The sequence below is a fragment of the Dermochelys coriacea genome, chromosome 11 (genome assembly GCF_009764565.3).
Source record: "Dermochelys coriacea isolate rDerCor1 chromosome 11, rDerCor1.pri.v4, whole genome shotgun sequence".
Lineage (NCBI taxonomy): Eukaryota > Metazoa > Chordata > Testudines > Dermochelyidae > Dermochelys > Dermochelys coriacea.
This window is the reverse complement of record NC_050078.2, coordinates 13,196,131-13,217,688: the sequence shown is the minus strand read 5'-3', so window position 1 is coordinate 13,217,688 and position 21,558 is coordinate 13,196,131. Positions and strand designations below refer to the sequence as shown.

At 43.4% G+C, this 21,558-nt stretch overlaps 1 protein-coding gene across 2 annotated transcripts in view; it reads left to right on the top strand.

Annotated features, from left to right (window-relative positions):
* Nucleotides 1-21,558, top strand: part of SLC12A8 (solute carrier family 12 member 8) — an 87,201-nt gene that overhangs the window by 39,671 nt on the left and 25,972 nt on the right. For both annotated transcript variants that reach the window (XM_043504963.1, XM_043504962.1), the window contains exons 6-7: nt 9,563-9,676; nt 19,583-19,670. In XM_043504963.1, the coding sequence (XP_043360898.1) occupies nt 9,563-9,676; nt 19,583-19,670 (202 nt within the window). The remainder of the gene's footprint in view (nt 1-9,562; nt 9,677-19,582; nt 19,671-21,558) is intronic.

Here is a 21,558-nt window from a genome sequence, read left to right as displayed (position 1 = left end):
GCTTCAGAAGGGTGGTGATTTCCTTTTGGGTAAACACGTCATTAATCTAAGGGAGCACATTCTTTTCCATCAAAAGATAAGGAGTCCAAATTGCCTTTCTCAGGGCTTGGTCTTTTTAGATTGTTTTAACTGTGGCTTTTTCTGCTTCAATTACAGACTTTATATAATCTTTCGTTTTGGGTTTGCCCTGCTTATTATGAGTGTAGGAAAAAATCTCAGACCAGGATTCTTTCTTTCTTTCTTTCAAAACTATTCAGTGATTCCCCCCCTCCAGTTTTTTTTACAAGAAAAATGTTGATGCAGAGTTGTGTTATGTTTTTTTTGTTTTTTTTTTGGATTGCTTATAAGTGTGCTGTGTTTGTTTGTCCTACTTTATAACCCACCTGGAAACCTGGGTTTCTAATAAACACTGTCAGCTTCTTCTTTTATCATTAGTACACTTTGAATAAGAAAAAATAGCAATCAGATCCTTTCTTCATTGTTTCTGATTTCATCTTGCAGCGTTCGAGATACCTATCATAGAATGATGTCTTTCACGTTGGCCAGTGGGGTATTGTGAGGGTCCGTTGTGAGACTCAGGCCTTAGCATGGGTAAAGGAAGACACCATTAGCACATTCGACTCTGGAAGTCAATGGGGTTCTGTGTGGATGTGACAATCCGCTTGCAGCAGTGGGACCTAAAACTGCATTTCCTCAGGATCTGCAGAGTATTCCCACATGTCCTCAACCATAATTAGTTTTAATAAGAACGCAGACAAATTATGCTAAAATAACTATTTTAACGACTAGTGTGAGTTGAACTGAGATTTGCACTCTTGCCCTAATGCTATGACAGCTTTGAGATGTAGGCAGTTATTCGTGGGGCAACCAAGCTTCACCAGACTCTGTTTCACTTGCAACCTAAAGCTAGGATTTGAACCCAGAACTCCAGAGGTGAGTGGCAAATGGACTAACCCAATCCACCAGCTGATTTACTGTAACACTGTGTGCTTAGCCTTTTGTGTAGTGTATAGAATTGCAGTGCATGTGCTTGTATGAACTAATACTGCTATGTTCCATTCAGTGATCTGATCGCGTGCATGAATTAACACTTCCAAACTTTTTGTATTTATGTTTATGAAGTTGTTTTGGGGTTAATGGACGGCAAAGCAGGAGCCTAAATTAGTGCTAGTAATGGGTTGACTCAAAAGGTGTTAACGTACTATTTTGGATAAAGCTTCTGGTAGTTCGGATCCAAATGTGTCCAGCGCTGTTTGGTTTGGAATCTCACATGATCAGGCTTCTTAGTAAGATTTTTGGATCCATATTCAGTGGCTGGAGGCCTGGAATGCAGCAGCAAGTTGTATGCTGAATGTGGCAGGGCGCAAAGCTGGTTGCAACCAAGCAACAGCGGCTACTGCACACTCTGGGGAGGGGGAAGTGCACTATGAACCCTCTTTCAACCCTGCAGGTCCCATCATGGCATGGTCCAAGGGAAAGCAGTGGCAGGCAGCAGCTCGGAATTATGTTACCCTCACTCAGCTAGCATATGCCACACCTACTGCTGTCTGTGTGGAGGGGCTGCCAAGTTTTAGTGGATCTGGCCCCAGCGTAGTAGTTTTAATCCACCAGTGCCTGTCAGAAAATATGATTTAAAGCAGAGTTTCTTGTATTTCTAGAGCAAATCAGGAAGTGCAGGGATGTCTGCTCAACTTTGTTTGAAAAATGTTAAAACTTGTTTGAATCTCAGTTCTGGTTTGGCAAAGATTTTGTTTGTGCTTCATCCAGTCTGGCTTACCTGGCAACTCATCTTTCCCTTTTGAATTGTTCAGTTTTACAACTCAGCAATAGCTGAACGCATCTTCTCCTATAACATTTGGGGGCTTGAGGGGGAAAAAAAAAAGTCCGCTTGTGCTTATGCCTTCTATACCAAGTTTCGGGCCACAGTGAATTGTTTCAATGAAGTTATTCCTGAATGTAGGATTAGTAGAAACTCTGACACTCAAATCCGTTCACCTCTGCCTCTCTCTCTGCTCTTCTTTCTTCCAACTCCCTCCCACTTCCTGTCCTCCTCCCAATCCTCCCTCCTAAACTCTGTTTCTGTATTAGTCTCTCATCTTTGTTCCCTCATTCAGAGATCTACCTCCATGTCCTGCCTGTAACAGGTTGGCAGCATTTGTTGAAACACCCCATAAAGATATTTCACAGGTGTTGCTGAGAAAAGGGTTACATAAGTTCTCCTAACTTTCTGAGATAGGTGTTAGTCCACCTGGATATAAGGGAGGCCAAAGTGACTCCCTCATGAGAGAGGATCTAGGGTGCGGGCTAAGTAGTGACAAGGGGAGAGCCTGAGGAGCCGCCCACTCTGGGGAGGTTTGAGACGGACTTTATCTTATTGATAATTTCACTGTAAACAAAGCCCAATCATAGAAAGGTGTCTGTGTGTGGGGATGGGGGGAGTATGGGTTGTCTTTGACTCTGCAGTGTGAACACTTTGTTTTTTGGAGCAGGTTGGGAAAGGCACTTACAGTATCATTCATTTTCCTCCTTGGATCCCACATATCTTCACCACGGCCTTTTGATCATGATAACTCACTAGAGATCTATACCATTTCAAGTGACCTTCACAGTTGGCTGACCTTTTACTGTTGTAACTGATGTAGATTAGCAGGGACAGTGTCTTCCCCTGTGTTTGTGCATGTCAAAGGCAATTATAACTGAATAATAATCTTAACTAAAGTAGCACAAATGGCACCTGCACTGGATCGTGCCTCAGTGAAGCTTGCGAAACTGTCATAATAACCAGTGGATCTCATCTTGGCTGTCATCTGCATAAGAACTAAATCCAGTTGTTTATGTAAAGTGGAAGGCGGGGACAAAATGTTAGCAAGCAATTGTGCCACGATCTCCATTGTGATTTGTAGCATGAAACCCTACAAGCAAATGAATTACAGAAACCATTTACAGATCTTCCGGAATCCATTTGCATGCAAGTTGTTTTTCTTCTAAGGTTTAACCCTGGACGGGAGATCGTCCACTTGGATGTTTGGAAACTAATCCCTAGCACTGTGTTAGAAAATCACTGTGAGTAACACTGGGCACAGTTAAGAGAATAGTCTTGACTTTCTTGGTGGAGAAAAATGTTGCTCTTCGTAGGAGTGGGTGGGTGAGATTCTGTGGCCTGTGTTGTGCAGGAGGTCAGACTAGATGATCAAAATGGTCCCTTCTGACCTTAGTATCTATGAATCTATGAATCTATAGGCTATAATTTTTAGTGAGTTTACTGCTGGTGTGAGCTGAATGAACTGAAGTCCTATGTGTATTCACCCCACAGACGGTGGTGGTGTGAGCTTCTCCATACATACCTCAGCTCTGACGTAGAAGAGTCAGCACCAGGAAAGAGAGGGTAGTTGACTGTCCATACTCAAGTCAGTGTTTTGCCCCTCTGGTGAGGTTTTCAATAGGATACTGTACTTGTACTAGTTTTATGCTTGGGATACTTGTCCTCTGGAAACTAGACCAGACCAAATTCATTTCGTATAGCTCATCCAACATAGCAACAATCTCTGGGTACCACCAGCCTGACTGGGCTAGTACGGATGACTTTGTGGTGAAAGGACGTAACACCACAACTAGAGCTGGGTGAATTTTTTATGGATGAATTGGGGTTTTTCCCCCTGAAAAATTCAGTTTTGGTCAACCTAAAACTATTTGAAAATTTAATATGAATTTGCCTAATAATTTTGACCAGTTTTTTTGAGGGGGGGGGCCTTAGATACCATTTACAAAATGCAGGGAGGATCATCCACCTTATAACTTTTAACCCAGTGGTTGGGGCACTCACCTGGGATGTGGGAAACCCATGTTCAATCCCCCCCCTTCTAATGAAGAGAAGAGGTGTGAATGTGGTTCTTTTATGGTGTAGGAGAGAGTTCTAATCACTGGGCTATGCAATATTCTGGTATGGTCTGTCTCAGTCTCTCCTGTTGAAGCTCCTCCACTGTGAATAAAATACTTGAATAGTTAATGGGCCAGAGAGTGTGAGTGCGAGCAGACATGACTGTATAGCCTGGTGGTTAGGCACTCACCAGGCAGATGAGATCCATATCCCTGTTCCAAAAAACATTTAATTATGTATACACAATGCAGGAGACATTGAGAGAGACCCGCACCATAATATCCCATAGCCCAATGGCTAGGCACTCCCCAAAATGCTGTTTCATGAAGACTGAGGACTTTGCAGGTCTTTTGGCAATGGTGATGGAGAAGAACAGGGTCGATTTTGGTGACGAAACAGACAGGATGTAGTGATTGAAGAAGGAGAGAAATAGAGAAGAGGAGATAATTACTCTAGCATTGTACAGTTGTGCTGTGGCTCCCCTAACCCCACATCTTACGCTCCGGGATCCTGCAAGTTCTAGGGTCAGCCTCAGGAAACCTCCTGCAAGAAAAACCTTGCTGACTGTTTCAGTGAGAAAAATCCAAGCCAGGTACCCACTTTGTGGAATTTGGAATGGAAAAATGGTATTTTGTTTTTTTTTAAATCTCACTTGTCTTCCAAGCCTTTAGCATCCACCTTTACGCGTAAAACTCTAACCACAAGTACAGTGTAGTAAGTGACGATCATTTGGGGGAATGTTCTTTAAAGTAGTTTTCACTTGTGCATGATTTAGTTCCATGCTCAATTCTGCCTCCCTGCCAGGGTTTGCTTAACTTTAAGTTTTTGAGTAGGCTTTTTGAATCTGCCAAAACTTGACTAATTTGTAATGAGCTCCAGGTTGCATGAAATTTGGCAGGGTAGATATCCTTTATGTAGTTGCATAATAGGCTGACCCCAAATAACCACTGCTTGCTGGCAGGGTCTCCAAATCAATCATTTTCCAATTTCTTAAAGTGCTAGGTGGAAACCTCAGGCTCTGCACACGGCCAGCCCACTAAGGTGTGTCCTGTGTTTTTGAGCCCCACATCTCAAAGCTGACTTGAGTATTTTTCTCTTCTTCAAACTGAAAAAACTCAACTTAAAATTGGCCAAGGGTGAGGAGAAACAAAGCTTCCAACATCAGCATTTAGATCTCAGTGACGAAGCTTCTCCTCGCCTTCAGTGAGTGAAGTGTTAAGAGTTACGGATGCTTTCTGTTTCCTTTTGTAATATACCACACAACATGGGTGAGGGATCTGAGTACACTGTGAGCTAAATCCTGTGGCTTCTCTGATCTCCTAGGGATCCAACCAACCCCTTCTCTAGGCATGACTTTTTCTCAAAATCTTCTCACCAGGAGCCATAAATGAAGCTGAAAGCAAGTTAGCTCTCAGCCTTTATTTGGACTGTAGCTGACATCCTTTGGTTTGTATACGGTGTGTCTGTGATTGTAGCTGATACCATAATAGCAGTGGGTAAAATGGTTAGCACCCCCTCCAAGATCCATGAGCGAGGGCACACAATGGTCTACAAGGACATAAAATAAGACCCAGCGCCATTCTCTCTTTCAGATTTGAGGGTGAGGATGATGCTGGTCAGGGATAAATTTCCTCAATAGGCATTTTGTATTTATTTGGCAAGGCAAATGGAAGAACAAACAAATAGTACAATTGTTATACAGCACACCCACAGTGCACAAGATACTTCACAAAACAAATACAGGGTCCGGGTCTTGCAATCCAAGATTAGGTGTGTTGCAGCGAGTGACCGTAAATAATAAAAAGGGGGAAGAAGTACAAGGATCACTAACAGTTCTGTGCATTTATAAACAAATTAGATGCAGGTGGCTGGCCTGCTGCCAGTGGTCAAAGTTTGGGCTCCTCTTGCATAAGGCCAACCTACAGACCATGCCATTTACTTTTTAAGCAAGAATCCCTACAAAAATAAATCCATCTCTTGTATTGTATTTTCATACAAAGGAGGGTTCCCAGCAAATGCTTTTGGTTGAGCTCCAGAGTACTTAGTGCTCTTCTTTGACTACCTGCTTGGGATAGGCGAGACACTCTGCCCAAAATAATTGTTCAGTTGAAAACACAATTTTCCATCAAACAATAGTTTTGACAGAATATTTTCAGCCAGCCTTACTGCAATCCTAACTTGGGCAAAACTTCAATTTAAGTCAACCTTTTACGTGCTTGAAAACCGTTATGTCTCCCCTTAGTCTTCTTTTCTCCAGACTAAGGTTTAAGTATAGACATACCATGAGTCTCTCTGTGCCTGAGGCTTTTGATCTACATTAGTAACTTTGCTCAGTATAACTACATTGCTCAGGGTTGTGGAAAAGCTGTGAGAAGCTGTCATAAATATAAAGGGAAGGGTAAACACCTTTAAATCCCTCCTGGCCAGAGGAAAAACCCTTTCACCTGTAAAGGGTTAAGAAGCAAAGACAACCTCGCTGGCACTTGACCAAAATGACCAATGAGGAGACAAGATACTTTCAAATCTGGATGGGGAGGGAGGAACAAAGGGTCTCTTTCTCTGTCTGTGTGTTGCCTTTACAGGGACCAGAGCAGGAATGCAACACAGAACTCCTGTGAAGGGTTAATAAGCAATCTAGTTAGATATGCATTAGATTCTGTTTTGTTTAAATGGCTGATAAAATAAGTTGTGCTGAATGGAATGTATATTCCTGTTTTTGTGTTTTTTTTGTAACTTAAGGTTTTGCCTAGAGGGATTCTCTATGTTTTGAATCTGATTACCCTGTAAGGTATTTACCATCCTGATTTTACAGAGGTGATTCTTTTACTTTTTCTTCAATTAAAATTCTTCTTTTAAGAACCTGATTGCTTTTTCATTGTTCTTAAGATCCAAGAGTTTGGGTCTGTGTTCACCTATGCAAATTGGTGAGGATTTTTATCAAGCCTTCCTCAGGAAAGGGGGTGTAGGGTTTGGGAGGATTTTTTGGGGGGGAAAGATGTTTGCAAGTGGGCTCTTTCCCTGTTATATATTTGTTAGATGCTTGGTGGTGGCAGCAATAAAGTCCAAGGGAAAAAGGTAACATAGTTTGTACCTTGGGGAAGTTTTAACCTAAGCTGGTAAAAATAAGGGGTTTTTTCATGCAGGTCCCCACATCTGTACCCTAGAGTTCAGAGTGGGGAAGGAACCTTGACAGAAGCAGTTATACCAACCTAACTCCCGGTATAGACAGTGCTATGTTGATGGGAGAAAAATTGTTGTCCTCTCCTCAGAGGTTAAGGAGAAGAAGCAATGAGCTTAAATTGCAGCAAGGGAGGTTTAGGTTGGACATTAGGAAAAGCTTCCTAACTGTCAAGATAGTTAAGCACTGGAACAAATTGCCTACAGAGGTTGTGGAATCTCCGTCACTGAGGTTTTTAAGAACAGGTTAGACAAACGCCTATCAGGAATGATCCAGTTGTTACTTAGTCCTGCCATGAGTGCAGGGGATTGGACTAGATGACCTACTTAGGTCGCTTCGAGTCCTACACTTCTAAGATTCTGTGATTTAAAAAATATAGTAGCAAGACATTTCTTTGTGCTTTTTGTCAGTGAGTATCCATTCATGCTAAGGCCACCCAGCTGATGAGCATTTGGCAGGAGCTTTTGATTAGCCATATGAATTTTCTGTTATGGTTTCAAAGCCCTGTTGTTCTCTGTGGTTTTAGAAGTAAAATTTGTAGATGTTTTAAGCAGAGCTCTCTTTCATCAAAAGAGTCATTTACGTTCCCTTTGAGACAAAGGACAGCTGTGATAAAGTCTACACTCAGTCACCTTTTCTCTTCGTGTGAAACACTGGTCATTGCACTGAACACTTATTCCACTGGACTGTTAGTTCCTCATAAACACAAGGAAAATTCTCATTGGTATAATAATATGCCGTGGACAAACGTTTTGTAGTTATTAAAGCAAATGTTTTGATTAATGAAATGAAAAACCAGTACAGTTCAAGTCTCCTGAAAGAAGTTCCTGCCACACTAGGACACCATATGAAAAACCAGGACTGTCCCAATCAGCTGAGACAATATGATCACTTTATCTGTTGTATGCATCATTTACTTCTTACCACATTTCCATGATCCGAGCCATTTTTACTCTGACCATCCCATGACCTTTCCTTGAGCTATCAGGCTCAAATATGTCTGGCAAATTCAGATGGTTTAATTTGCAGTATCCAAGTCTGTAGTGTGTGGGTGGGTGGTGGAGGGGGGAACAAATTTCTTAGATACTTTGAGATTATCGTTTATACAGTGCTGATCTCTCACCAGTTGCCTTTTTCCATACTTCATAACACTTTTCCTTTTTTTAAATCAAAATTCATGTGTGATCTGGAAAAACTTAGTATGAGGTGGGTGTGGGGAAGCATGAAATCTCCAGCAACAGCAGAAGGTACGCAGTTATTGGCATTTGTTTTTCATTATGATACATGTTTACACACCAGTTTAAATATCTGCTGAAGATCTGGGAAGGAGTTTTGTTGGTCGCAGTGCACAGCCATGTGTTTAGCTATATTTTTGAAACCATAAGACGGCAACAGAATAACAATGTACGTGGAGATGATGAGAATAAAACTTGATGTGGGAGTCTCTGGCTATAATATAGGGCCTTATTGTTTTCAATCTGTGTCTGAATCTAACCTACAGGAGAGGACCGAATCTACAATACACCAAGTTTATCTCAGCTGAGAGTTTATTGATAACATGCGCTAAAGATACATTGTATGTATTGATTGATGGAGCAATTCTCACAGTCAATGTTTGTGGATGCTGACTTAGGGCTTCTTTACACGGGGAAATTGACAGGCAGATCTATAGTGGTAAAATTATACTACAGTGGTATAACTCCCATGTGGACACAATTCTGGAATAAAAGTGACTTTATTTCAGTATAATAACTCTGCTTTAGAAGTGGAGAGTTTTATACTGGCATAGCTATAGTGGGATCATTATACTGCTGTAGTTCTGCCAGTCAGTTTCTCCATACAGACAAGCCCTTTTTGGCAGATGTTGTGAGCCTTGTCCTCAGATGGCTTAAATCCACGCAGCTCCATGGATTTCAATAGTGCTGTGAAGATTTACACCTGCTGATGATCTAACCATGCCTATTTTAGTTGTATTTATCTATAGTTTCTCCAGAAATTTAAAATAGGACCAACCATATTTTCCTGAATTCATATTAGTTATTACAAATTTAGGGCTTAAGCCAATTGGTGTGGTCACATGTTTTTGGAAAATAGACCTTCCCCAATGGTGGGGGAGGAAGAGAGAGAGAGTATGTCTACACAGCGACTACTAGACACCCACAGCTGGCCCGTGCTAGCTGACTCCTGCGGGTCAGGCTGAGGGGCTGTTTCATTGCTGTGTAGACAGCCTGAGCCCAGAAGGCTACACAGCCCTGCAGCTCGAGCCCCGTGAGCCCGAGTCGGCCAGCATGGGCCAGCCACGGGTTTTCCTTTGTTGTGTAGATATACCCTTTGTGTGTGTGTGTGGTGTAGATATACCCTTTGTGTGTGTGTGTGTGTGTGTGTGTGTGTGTGTGTGTGTGTGTGTGTGTGTGTGTGTGAGAGAGAGAGTGTAAATAAGGATTTCCATCTATCAGATTCCAAATCCATTCTCTCACAGTTTACATTTAAACCCCTTGTGTTTGCAGAACATGGCTTTGTTGGATATTCAAAAGAACTTTTGTTGAACAACACACTACCAGACTACAGTACGGGGGAGTCTTTCTTCACCGTTTTTGGAGTGTTTTTCCCAGCTGCTACAGGTACTATACATTTTATTACCTGATGCTTTATTACCGAAACTGCATTATAGAGGCGAGCACACATAAGCAATGTGAATTCGTCTTAGCACCTTTTCAGGGCAGCAACGCATGCAGCTCTCCTGGTTATCAGAGTTGGCCAGGCCAGCCTGCCTCAGTGAGTGCATGGTGGATCAGTGATTCTGGGGTGCCTCGCATTCTGCACAGCCTCACCACTGCACTCTTTAATTTAATCTTCTTTTTCTTGCTGGTCAGAAATTCCATGTCGTTTTTAATCTATCAGTGCTGAGCTGTAATTGGTGTGACCTTCTGATTTTCATGCCTTTTCCCCCCTAACCGACACCAACTCTTTTCTTAACTCCTTGATACAGGGAGCTGGGATTTCTTTGACTGCAGTCCATTGTTATCTATGAAACCTGTCCTGACTGCCAGACTAGAGGGTTAGGCATTGGTTTAGGTCAGTGTTTTTAGGCCACAGTATTAACCTACCGTATCACATTTGATAGTGCTTACCTATAATGGTGATGAACAAGATTTATTTTCTAAATTTTGGGTAATAATTTTTAAATGCTTTTCCTAAAGTAGATGGGCATTCCTCTTTCATTTTAGATGGGGCAACTAATGCACAGATAAGTTTTGCCTAAGATTACACAACAAATCAGTGGTAAAGTTGGGAACAAAACCTGTTTGTGCTGACTCCAAGCCCTTTACTCAATGCACTAGCCCACAGTTCTCCTCTCTCTCTAATTATAGATTTTGTTTTGCATTAGCATCTCAGCATAGCTACTGAGAGACTCTCGTTGATGATTGCTGCTGTGGTGGTATGTGTAAGGTGAAGGCTGGTGACGTGGTATGTGTAGTACCACTGCTTATCATTCCAGCTGACACATTTGTTAAAAGTAATTGTGGGTCTGGTTTTATTTCACTTTCCCTAAATTAACAAAAAGGCCATAAAAATGAATCTGGCAATGCCAAGTGGGAATGAAATCACCATCAATTCAAGTTAGAATACCTCTTGTTGATGCTATTTTTATGCTATAAAAAGTACCGATTGTAAGCAGTTTCCATAGTGATGAATCCTTGGATTATAGAATGAATTTTCAGAGGATTAGCTCTAAGCAACTAGCCAAAAGTTGTTAGCAGAATTGCTGCAATACAGGGAGACATATTATATGGTTTCATAAAACAGATGAAATAAATGAGTGTTCCAGTAGCATAAATACTTGTTTTGTTAGAAATCTACCATTTGCTTTGGAAGAGCAAGTGTTCCCGTTACTTCCCTTTTGTCCCAAAATATTCGTTCAGCCAGTTGGATCACCAGGGCTACGTGAACTTACTGCAAAGACCGACTGAAGAATCTTTCTTTCAATGGCTTGTGTGGCCTTTTACAGAAGGGAATTGCTTCCCGTTTCCTTGAATACTCCTGTAGTTCTGTTCTGATGATGCTGATTATAAGGGCAGTATTTGTCAGAGTGGGGACAGAGGGGGTGGTGATGTGTTTGGCCTAGCAGACTGTCAAAGCACATTCAGCACTCAGAAAGGCTTGGTCTCTGAGCGTCTCATTTTATGCATTTTGTTGAGTAGTGGGAATAGTTTCCCTTTTGTTCACTCTCTATGGAAGGACTGAAGCACTTTAAAGGCTTTTGAATCCTCTATCATTGTGTTGCCTGCACAACCTATGGCTCGATCCTGCAATGTTGGAGCTCCCTTTATTTCCTTTCACTTCCACGGTGGTTGAGTGTGCTCAGTACCTTAATGGAGACTGGGCCGTTATGAAAGTGCTTGAGTTATTTCTTATTTGCCTCTCATTGAACTCCCTTATTCTAAGTCCAAAAAGGTTGGGCAGTGATTTGGCAGGCAGCTTCTCGCGTGTGCCCAGTGAGAGTTTGTTTTACTTTACTGCTATCTTGTGAGCGTGGCTAGCGGCACCATGTGCTCCCTCCTGGGAGAATCACTCTTCTGAGTCCAGCCTCAAGGTAGTGGTTGATGGTATTGTTTTTCCTTTCTCCCTTACCCGTGACTACTGACTATGAGGAGGCTGCCATGTCATCCCCATGTCTGGAGTGCCGCTGCACCTAACCAGCTGAATAGGGAAAAAAGGAGTACACTAAAACCTCAGAGTTATGAACACCAGAGTTACGAACTGACTGGTCAACCACACCCCTCATTTGGAACCGGAAGTATGCAATCAGGCAGCAGAGCCACCCCCCGACCCCCAAAAGCAAACACTGTACAGTACAGTACTGTGTTAAATGTCAACTACTAAAAAATAGTTTAACAAAAGATTTGACAAGGTAAGGAAACCATTTCTGTGCTTGGTTCGTTTAAACAAAGATGGTTGAAAGCAGCATTTTTCTTCTACATGGTGAAGTTGCGAAGCTGTATTAAGGGTGGCAAAATACCTTGTTCGCCTCAGCCCTTTTTAGCCTTGGAGACTCGGGTTTGGGGCAAGGCGAATCCTTATAGGTGGCACAGGGTCCTGCTACTCCTCTCCTCAGTCAGTCCCTTGTGCTTGTTTTCCTTCCCTTCTGGGGAGCGAGTGCAGCCTCCTTACTGGGAAGGTCTGGTGTCTTGCTAAAAACAGCCTGCTGGCAGCTTCCCTGCTCCTCTCACTCCTTCGCTCTCCCCCTCCTTCCATGCAGGAGAGGGTTTAAAAAGGTCTCAAGTAGTTGGAGTCAGCTAAACCTAATTGGTTCCCTAGCAACCCCTTTTCCAGCTGAACCTTATTGCCCCTTGGTTATCTCTCCTCAGTGGATAGGGAAGGGCCTTTTAACCCCCTGGGACTAATTACTACCCTCCCCGCCCTCCTTGTAGCTGTTTGTCCTGGGTTTACCCTGTAAGTCAATGTTCAGTTGTAAACTTTTGAAAGAACCACCATGCCATTTTGTTCAGAGTTATGAACAACCTCCATTCCTGAGATGTTCATAACTTTGAGGTTCCACTGTATTTATTATAAAGCTGCAAAGAAAATTAGCCTTCGTGTTATTAAATGGTTCTTCATCGCGGCTGGTTCTTGGCAGCTGGGAAAGCCAAAGCTAATAGATAGAACTTATTTAAAGCTCCGGCAGTTTATTATTTCATTGGTTCGCAGTTGTAATACCAGTAATAATACTCAAGAGTCTCTTAAAATACAGCTTTCTCCGGTGTACAGTATAATTAATTGGCTTGCTACGCACGACTTCACTCGTTTTGGTTAGTCAGTTATTCGAAGGGTTTAAACAATTCCCTGGCAGTAGCAGTGTCAGTGGTGATTGTGTGATCTTATTCCCATTCCTGTTTGTATTAGAGCAGTGAATAGAGGCCCCATCCAGGTACCAGTGTGTTAGATGCAGTACCTACAGAAGAATTTGCCCAGAAGAACTTGCAGTATGTTTAGACAAGAAAAGAGATAGGAGTAAGGAAGTACAGGGAAGTGAGGGCTTGTCTACATTTAAAATGCTGGACTGGCACAGCTGCACCCATGCCACTGTAGCCACTGAGCCACTGTAGCTCTTCGGTGAAGTTAGGTCGGTATAACTGCATTGCACAGGGGTGTGGATTTTCCACAAAATGGCTTATGGTGTGTCTATACTTAAAGCACTACAGCACTGCAAATGCATCACTGTAGTGCTTCAGTGTAGACCACAGGGGGCAAACTACAGCCCGTGGGCCACATCCGGCCTGCAGGACTCTTCCCTCTGGCCCCTGTGCTCCTGCCAGGGAGCGGGGTCAGGACAGGCTTGCGGAGGAGCCAGTCCAACTCCCCGGCAGCACGGTGAGCGGGGCGGAGGCTATCTCCTGGCCCCTCCCCTTCTGCTCCCCTTTCTCCCTGCCTCCCTCGCAGTCACAATTCCCCCAGCAGCTGGGCAGCATGGCTGCAGCTCCAGCCAGGCGGCTCGGCTATAGCGCCGCCAGACCTGGTGCTCCAGGGCGGCGCAGTCGGGACAGGGGGAGTTCCGGTGGAGGGTGGATCAGGGAGGGTTGCAGGGGGAGGCCAACAGGCTTGGGCCCTGCTGCCAGGGACAGGGGCAGAGCAAACCACCTCTATGTCATCATACTTGGCCCCTGTCCCCAGCAGCGAAGCCCAGACAGGGAGCGAGCCCTGCCTGACTGCCAGAGAGAGCAGCCAAATGAGCAGGGGAAACACACAGGGAAAGGACTGAGCTCCCCTTTCCCCCACCCCACAGGTAACATGGAGCGGGGAGAGCAGGGACGGTTGGATAGAGGTGGGGGTCCCGGGAGTGGTCAGGGGCTGGGGAGCAGGGAAGATTGGATAGGGGTGGGGGTCCCGGAGGATTGGTCAGGGGCAGAGAGCAGGGGTGTTTGGATAGAATGTCACTTGTAGAGTCAGACCAGTTGAACTAGCAGGAGAGAGTTTTTGAGACGATGACTCTTTAATAATAGAAGTGAAATAATCTTGGAACTAGAAAGTTCTGCCACGTGGGAGGGAGGCAGTCTATCAGAGTGCAAAGGGTGCTAGTCCTTAGCTTCTAACTTGAGGATTTTGTGATGGGTGATACAGACCCCTCTCTCTCCTGAATGAACCCTCTCTCTGCTGGAAATGGAGGGATTTACATCTGTGAGTGAAGAGGAATTTCATAGAAAGACACCATGAGAGTTCAAGTTCAGATTCAGCAATAAATAGTGGTTAAGGTACACTTTGTGGAGGAGAAGCAATTTGTGGAGATCTGTATGTTGGGGACTTAGTGGGGATTGGAGATTGGAACTGTCGCAGAGCGAGACAATTGTCATAGGGCAGTGGTTTTCAACCTGTGGTAGCACTACATCTAAGGGGTCTTTGAAAGGTTGTTGTTACCATAGAACAGTGGTTTTCAGTCTATGGTCCATGGATCCCTGGGGGTCCGCAGACTATGTCTAAGATTTCCAATGGGGGTCCGCACTCCATTCGAAATTTTGTAGCAGTCTGCAAATGAAAAAAGGGTGAAAACCACTGTCATAGTATAGAAGTAGAGGATTTGAGTAATGGAAAGTTCTTTCCAAATGCCAGCCTTTAATAAATCAGTTATTAATACTAGAAAGCCACACACATGAATTAACATTAGAGACTGGATATGTATCATTTATGTGATATTTAGGAAACTGTGCTGCTCTGTGTAATTATAGGTGAGGCTCCGATTATGTGTGAGGCCCCTGTGTATCCTACCACCTGTGAGTGAACACTTTTCACAGAGCAGTCACTCCATATCTGACCTCATCCTTAATCGAAATCTGCACAACACTTTCAAAAGATGAGCCCGAGAGCTTAAATCCATAAGTTTGTAGACACTAAAAATCATGGTCTTAATAAAGACACTAGATTTATGGCTTATCACAACAACCTGTAACCCACTAACCTGTATTTTTTGTCCTTTGACTGCAGCGGTGTTAATTGGCCACCTCACCTTGAATTGTTTCTTAGATTATATGTTAACTACTTATGATAAACAATGTATTCCACCTTGTATTTGGGTGTGACATTCACAGTACCTTTCCCAGAACTGAGGAAGAGCTCTGTGTAGCTACAAAGCTTGTCTCTTTCACCAACAGGAATTGGTCCAATAAAAAATATTACCTCACCCACCTTGTCTCTCTGAAGTGAAGCTGAGTAAATTGTACTTTCTGGGGACTTCATAAAAAAAACTAAAATTTAAGGCCATGGTTCAAATTATGTTCTCAGTTTTTCTGGATTTTCAGTGATATGACTCCAGTGATGGGAGTGGAGTTAGTCTAATTTTACAGTTAGGCTAGGTTGCCTGGTACCCGGTTTTTGACCGGAAAGTCTGGTCAAAAGTGATCTGTAGGGTGTTCAGTCAGTACTTCTGACTGGACACCAAAAGTCCGGTTACTGCCTGCAAACCCCACCAGCAGTCTGTCACATCAGCAACCAAAACTTCCTTTTGACCCTAAAGACTATGAGCTGAATCTACCGGTTCTGCCAATACTGACAAGGGTATCTTCGTCATCTGCCAATGAGGTGGTCTCTCCAGCTTTGCTGTCCCCTCGAGATGACCAGCAACTCCTGAAGCTGCTACCAAAGGTGGCGGAAGAATTCCAAATCTCCTTAGAGGAGGTCCAGGACACACAACATAAGTTCCTAGACTTCCTGCAATCCCTGGCATCCAGCTAGATAGGACTGTATGGCATGCACTGGTAACATGTATCCCTACTTCCAAGAGGGCAGAGAAACATTACGTTATCCCAGCAAACAGAGCAGAGTTTCTATTTACTCACCCGGTCCTGAGCTCCGTAGTTGTTCAGGTTGCCACAGAGAGATCCAGGCAGCAACACCCATAAGGAGGCCAAGTGTGTGGACCAGCTGGGGAGGATGGTGTTTACATCTACAAGCCTGCAGTTTAGTGTATTGAATTGTCAATTGCTTTTGGCTAAGTATGATTTTCTGCATTATTAAAAGTTTATAGATTTAAGGGACAAATTGCCCCAGAGGGACAGGGCTCATTTGCAAGGTCTTATTGATGACGACAAGCTGGTGGCAATAATTTCATTACAATCTGCGGCAGATGCAGCCTGCACCACATCAAGATCAATGGCTATTGCCATTGCCTGGGAATCATGGCTACACTCTAGGGTTTGCCAGGGAGGTCCAGAACACTGTAGAAGACTTGTCCTTCTATGAGACCCATCTTCTCCATGAAAAGACAGATGAAACTTGCACTTGCTAAAGGACTCCATGGCAACCCTCCACTCTCTGGGTATATATCCACCAGAGGAAATACAATAAGCAGTTACCATCACCGCTCTTATGAACCTCTTCATAAAAGCAGAGGGTGCAAGGGCCAGGATACCCTGCACCTTCCACTTCAGTCACATTAACCCAACCTCCCGTGGCAGCCAAAAGCTACTTTTGACAAGACATTCAGAAACTGTGAACTACTGTTGATGCCATCTCCACCTAATCCCCAGATCTCCTTTGGTGGCTGCCTATCACTCTTTTCCCACAGTTGAAGGGCAATAACAATGACAAATGGTTGCTGGATATCATCCATTCCAGCTATACCATAGAGTTTCCCTATCCCCCCCTAAACCTCCTTCCCTGTCCCTTTCAAGGGATCATTCTCACCAGGAGATCTTCCTCCCAGGGGATAAAATCCCCCCCTTCAGCAGGGAGCAATAGAGCAGGTACTCTCTATAGAGCGGGAGGGGAGTAGGGACACAGGTGTGAACCAATGGACACTGCTTGCAAAAATTCTCCAATCTCGGGCACAGGACGCACATGTGTACCCACAATGGAATACAGACGGGGACCATACATCTCAAAGAACTCCAGTGACAACAAAGTAAGTAACTTACCCCTTAAGGTCATTTTAGTGTGAAATATCTTTGCACTGAAACTGAATTCTGGAATAAACTGCATCTGGTGTTTCAAAGTGACAGCAAATAGATTTAGAAGTCTTGGGCTAAATAATCTGCAAACTGGCACAGCTCCACTAAGGCTGTGGAGTGGTGCCAATGTACATGAGCAAAGAATTTGGCCCCTTTTAAAAATGATCTCTTATCTGGTATTTTCCATTCCCCATCTCCAGAAGGAATGAAGGAGACAAGGAATGGAAAGGGCCCTTGCTCTCTACCTTGATTTATAATGTAATGTACCAGAAAATGTAAAAATCTTGGTCATATGACAGTGATATATGATAAATCGTAGGTGGTTAAGTTATAAACTGGAGTTGGTGTAGCTATTGATTGTCTCTGACCTATGATGTAGGTAGTACCCTCTGCAAAAGTTTTCATGTGTCCATCCCATGGATAATTCCCAGAATAGGATTACATTGGGTGTAGTTGTGATGTACAAGCTGTCTCGATACTCCCTTGGTTTCCTGGCTGAATTGACCACATTTTTATCCTGCCTTGCCCAGCAGCCTTGCCGTTATCTGCTTTGTGAGATAGTGGGTCTGTGTGGAAAATCGAGGCTGCTATCGGATTGAAACAGAGACGTGGGTAATTCTCTCTGAGAACAATCTGCAGATAAGATTGTTCAAATTTGGAGAGGGATGAATGCTTCCATGGGGGCTGATCTATGTCTGGAGGAGAGAAATGTCTCAGCTTCTCAAGTTGATTTTTTGGACAGTTTTTCTTGTTGAGAGCTAGAATTTTTGAGAGCACTCCACCCTACTGCTTTCAAATCAGACCCATTCTTTCTTGTATTTAACAGGGAAGGAGGACTTTATTATTTAGGGTAAGCAGGTTGCTGCTTCATTGAAAAGAGTTGGACTTGCTACTCAGGAAAGCACTTCTTGATGCTAATCTTCTCCAGCTATCGCCCTGTCTGTAACATGTCCTTTGTGGACAAGGTGATTGAGAATAAAACAGCAAGACGCCAGCTGTGACTCCTGAACTTCCTTGGTCCTCTTCAGTAAGATCTGAGGCCTGCGTGTTGTATAGAGGAGGCTGTATTGGCCTCTGTGGTTGATGATGCCCACATTAACTCTTGTGCACTATGTAATCTATCTATCATACTTATATGGCCCCATTGCTGTACTATCCGAGTGGCTCAAAGTCCTTAGCGTACTTATCCCCATACACTATTGTGACGTAAGGAAGTATTATTATCCCCATTTCACAGACGGGAAACTAATCAGAGTTTGGGTGGTGAATAAGTGACGACAGGCTCCAATTCAGCAAGAGTCGGTGCCATTTTAAGGCACTCCCATGAAGTGATTGGCCCTTGTGTGGCATTTCATCCTGAGCCGAAGGCTAGACAGGAGCAATTCATCTTGGCAAAAACCCCACAACAAAGGGAACTCATTGCCGTGCCAGCAGACTACAGTCTGCAAGAGACACCTTCCAAACACTTTGCATGGTAATGAGTTGAACATCACTGAGGAGGAAGGAAGTTCAGTGGTTCGGGTGCTATCCTGGAACTGACTCAGGGTCAATTCCCTGCTTTGCCACAGACCTCCTGTGCAACCTTGGGCAAGCCATTTGACCACTCAGTTTCCCATCTGTGAAATGGGGATAATAATATTTCCTTACTTCATGGTGGTGTATGGGGATAAGTACATTAATTGTACACTGAAGAATAGTAGTACACTAATAGTGCCTCCATTTGTGCCTCCATTTGCCAAGCTGCAAACTGAGGGATAATTCTCCCTTTCTTCTATCCTTTCGTCTGTCATGTCTATTTAGATTGTAAACTTTGTGGGGTAGAGTCTGTCCCGTACTATGTATTTCTGTGTGTCTATTGCCTCGGGATCCCAGCTGGGGCCTCTAGGAACTACTGGCATATAAATAATAACAGTTTAGTTAGATTGTCCCCAGTTCTACCATGTGCTTTCTATGTGACTTTGGGCTTAACACTTAACCTCTCAGAGCTTCAGTTTCCCTATCTGCAAGCTAGAGATAATGCCTATCTCACCAGGGTGTCATGAGCTTTAACTGACATCCGCAAAGTAGATTCCTGGATGGGAGATGCCATATGCCTGCACAGTATTATTATTCTCTATCTGTTAAATGTGTGTGGCATCGTTGGTAGACACAGACAGTACAAGCCATTTTATAATAAAGATTGTCTCTCCTGGATGTAAGAACCTATCATCTCTTTGGGTCTAACTGCATGTGTCAGAGCTGGGTAATATGGCCTGTTGAATGGACACTGGGATGAATGGCAGCACTTTTCTATTGACAATTGAACAACGCTGTTTTCTGTGATGTTTGTATTAAGATAAGACGTTTTTGTTTAAATTCATGCTTTTTTCTCATGTCATTGTCCAGTCTGAACAAAGGGTCCTTTGTGGGCATGTTTTTGGTAGCTTGTTACCATTGGATACAGGGTTGAATGGCTACTTACTTACAAAGCTACTGCTATGGGGCAAATAGTGTTTGCAACAGCGACGTGACAAAGTATAGCTACATTTCTGACACTATCAATAAATGATCTAATTCCAAATTATATTTATCTTTGTCTACAAAATGCAGGTGTGATGGCTGGGTTTAATATGAGTGGAGATCTCCAGAAGCCTGCGGCCAGCATCCCACTCGGGTCTCTGGCAGCTATCAGCATTTCGTAAGTCGCTTGAAAGAGAGTGAGAAGAATTTACTTTCTGTTTAGAGTGTGCCCTGGATGTGACCAGTCTATTTCATATTCCAGTCAACCTTTTATTACTCACCCATCTGGAAAATTAAAGTCTGGCTCTTGTTCAAATTATCATCTATTACCCCTCCTGCTCTGGGTGGTTTTAGTGAAGAGATTCATTAATGCAGATATAATCAATTCTTCTCCACCCCTCAGGCCCACTTCCTAATACAGAATGTTTATTAACTCTAGAATTGTCAAATTGGACTACTCTGGAGTAGATTTCAAAATTGTTGGATTTAGGGTGTTTTAAGAAAAGAAAAATTACAAGCTTTCTAAAGAAACAGGCTGAGTCGTTCATTTATATTAGCTCACGTGTTGCAGCTAAATTTCTCAAGTACTTTTTTATGAAGAATGACTTGGGGTTTATCCTCACAGCAGCTGGGAGGGTGCTTCCCAGTGCCGGTAGACAGTCGCACTAGCTTTGCTCAAGCTAACATGCTAGGAACAGCAGTGTGGCCATGGCGGGATGGGAGGCGGATCAGGCTAGCTACCTGAGTGCACATCTAGGAGGTCAGGCGGGCTAGTCTAACTGTGTCCACACTGAAATATTTAGTGCACTAGTTCGAGCTGAGCTAGCGCCTCTGTGTATCCGAGTTGGAAAGCACACTCCCAGCTGCTGTGTAGACATAGCATCAGATGAAAGGAGCCCTTCTGGTGGCAAACCCATAGTGAATGTGACACTGTGTTCTTTGTATGTCGTTTCTCATCCTGATCAGTTTTTGCATGATAATGTGACAGGGGTTTTTTTTTTTTAATGCAGTGTGTGTGATGGTAATATTTCCTCTCTCAGCCATAAAGGGTAACGTTTTATCGGTGGGATGATTTTGATGGCTTGTAATTGCCTGGTACACAGTCTTGGGGATTAACTTTGCATGAAGTGTGGAAGGTCATTCCCGAGGCTTAAAAAAGAACATTGGAGTCATTTGGGCCCTGGGCATTTTACACATCGTTCTGGGCAGGCTAAATTCCAACTGCCCCATGCAAGTGGCAGTGAGTTGCTCTGCTGTCCCTTGGGACAGAGAGGCAGATTGTGTCACTGAGATTTGTTACCTGGCACAGTATACACCCTGAGGAGAACCAGTGCTGTTACTCTGGCTGGTGCATTGTGGGGGACGGAGCCTAGGGTCCCTCAATTCCCTGCCCTGCCCCACCAAATCCCACCTGCTTGTGCATGGTGGGATGTAGTGATTTGTAAAAGGCTACATCTTTGTCTGTGCGGCCTACCCTCGGACAGATGCAGGAAGGACAAGGTAAAAGTGAGGCAATCACATTTAATATAATATGCCGCAGACTTGGCATGCCCACTTGCAGGCATTTAAGAAAAGGTGAGTTTTAAGGAGGGATTGAAGGAAGATGTCCATTTACATTGACTCATTTTCCTATTTCAAACATTTCTCATCTAGTAGTTCTTTCTGAGGCCATTTTTTCACATACAATAAAACCTCAGAGTTACAAACACCAGAGTTATGAACTGACCAATCAACCATGCCCCTCATTTGGAACCAGAAGTACGCAGTCAGGCAGCAGTAGAGACAAAAAAAAAATACAGTACAATACTGTGATAAACATAAACTACTAAAAAAATAAAGGGAAAGCAGCATATAGCAGTTGCTGCTTATCACTTTACACTTTTGCCTTCTCATGTAGGCAATGCTACTATGCTAGTTCCTAAATTTTAGAATAGGGAATACAACAAGTATTGCAGTAATGTCAGTTATTTGTGAAGCTTTTAAATGGTGGTCACTGTAAGTAGCTGGATTTCTTCAGGCCTTAATAATAGTAAAATGCCCAATGAACTCATTGTTTTGGGAACAAA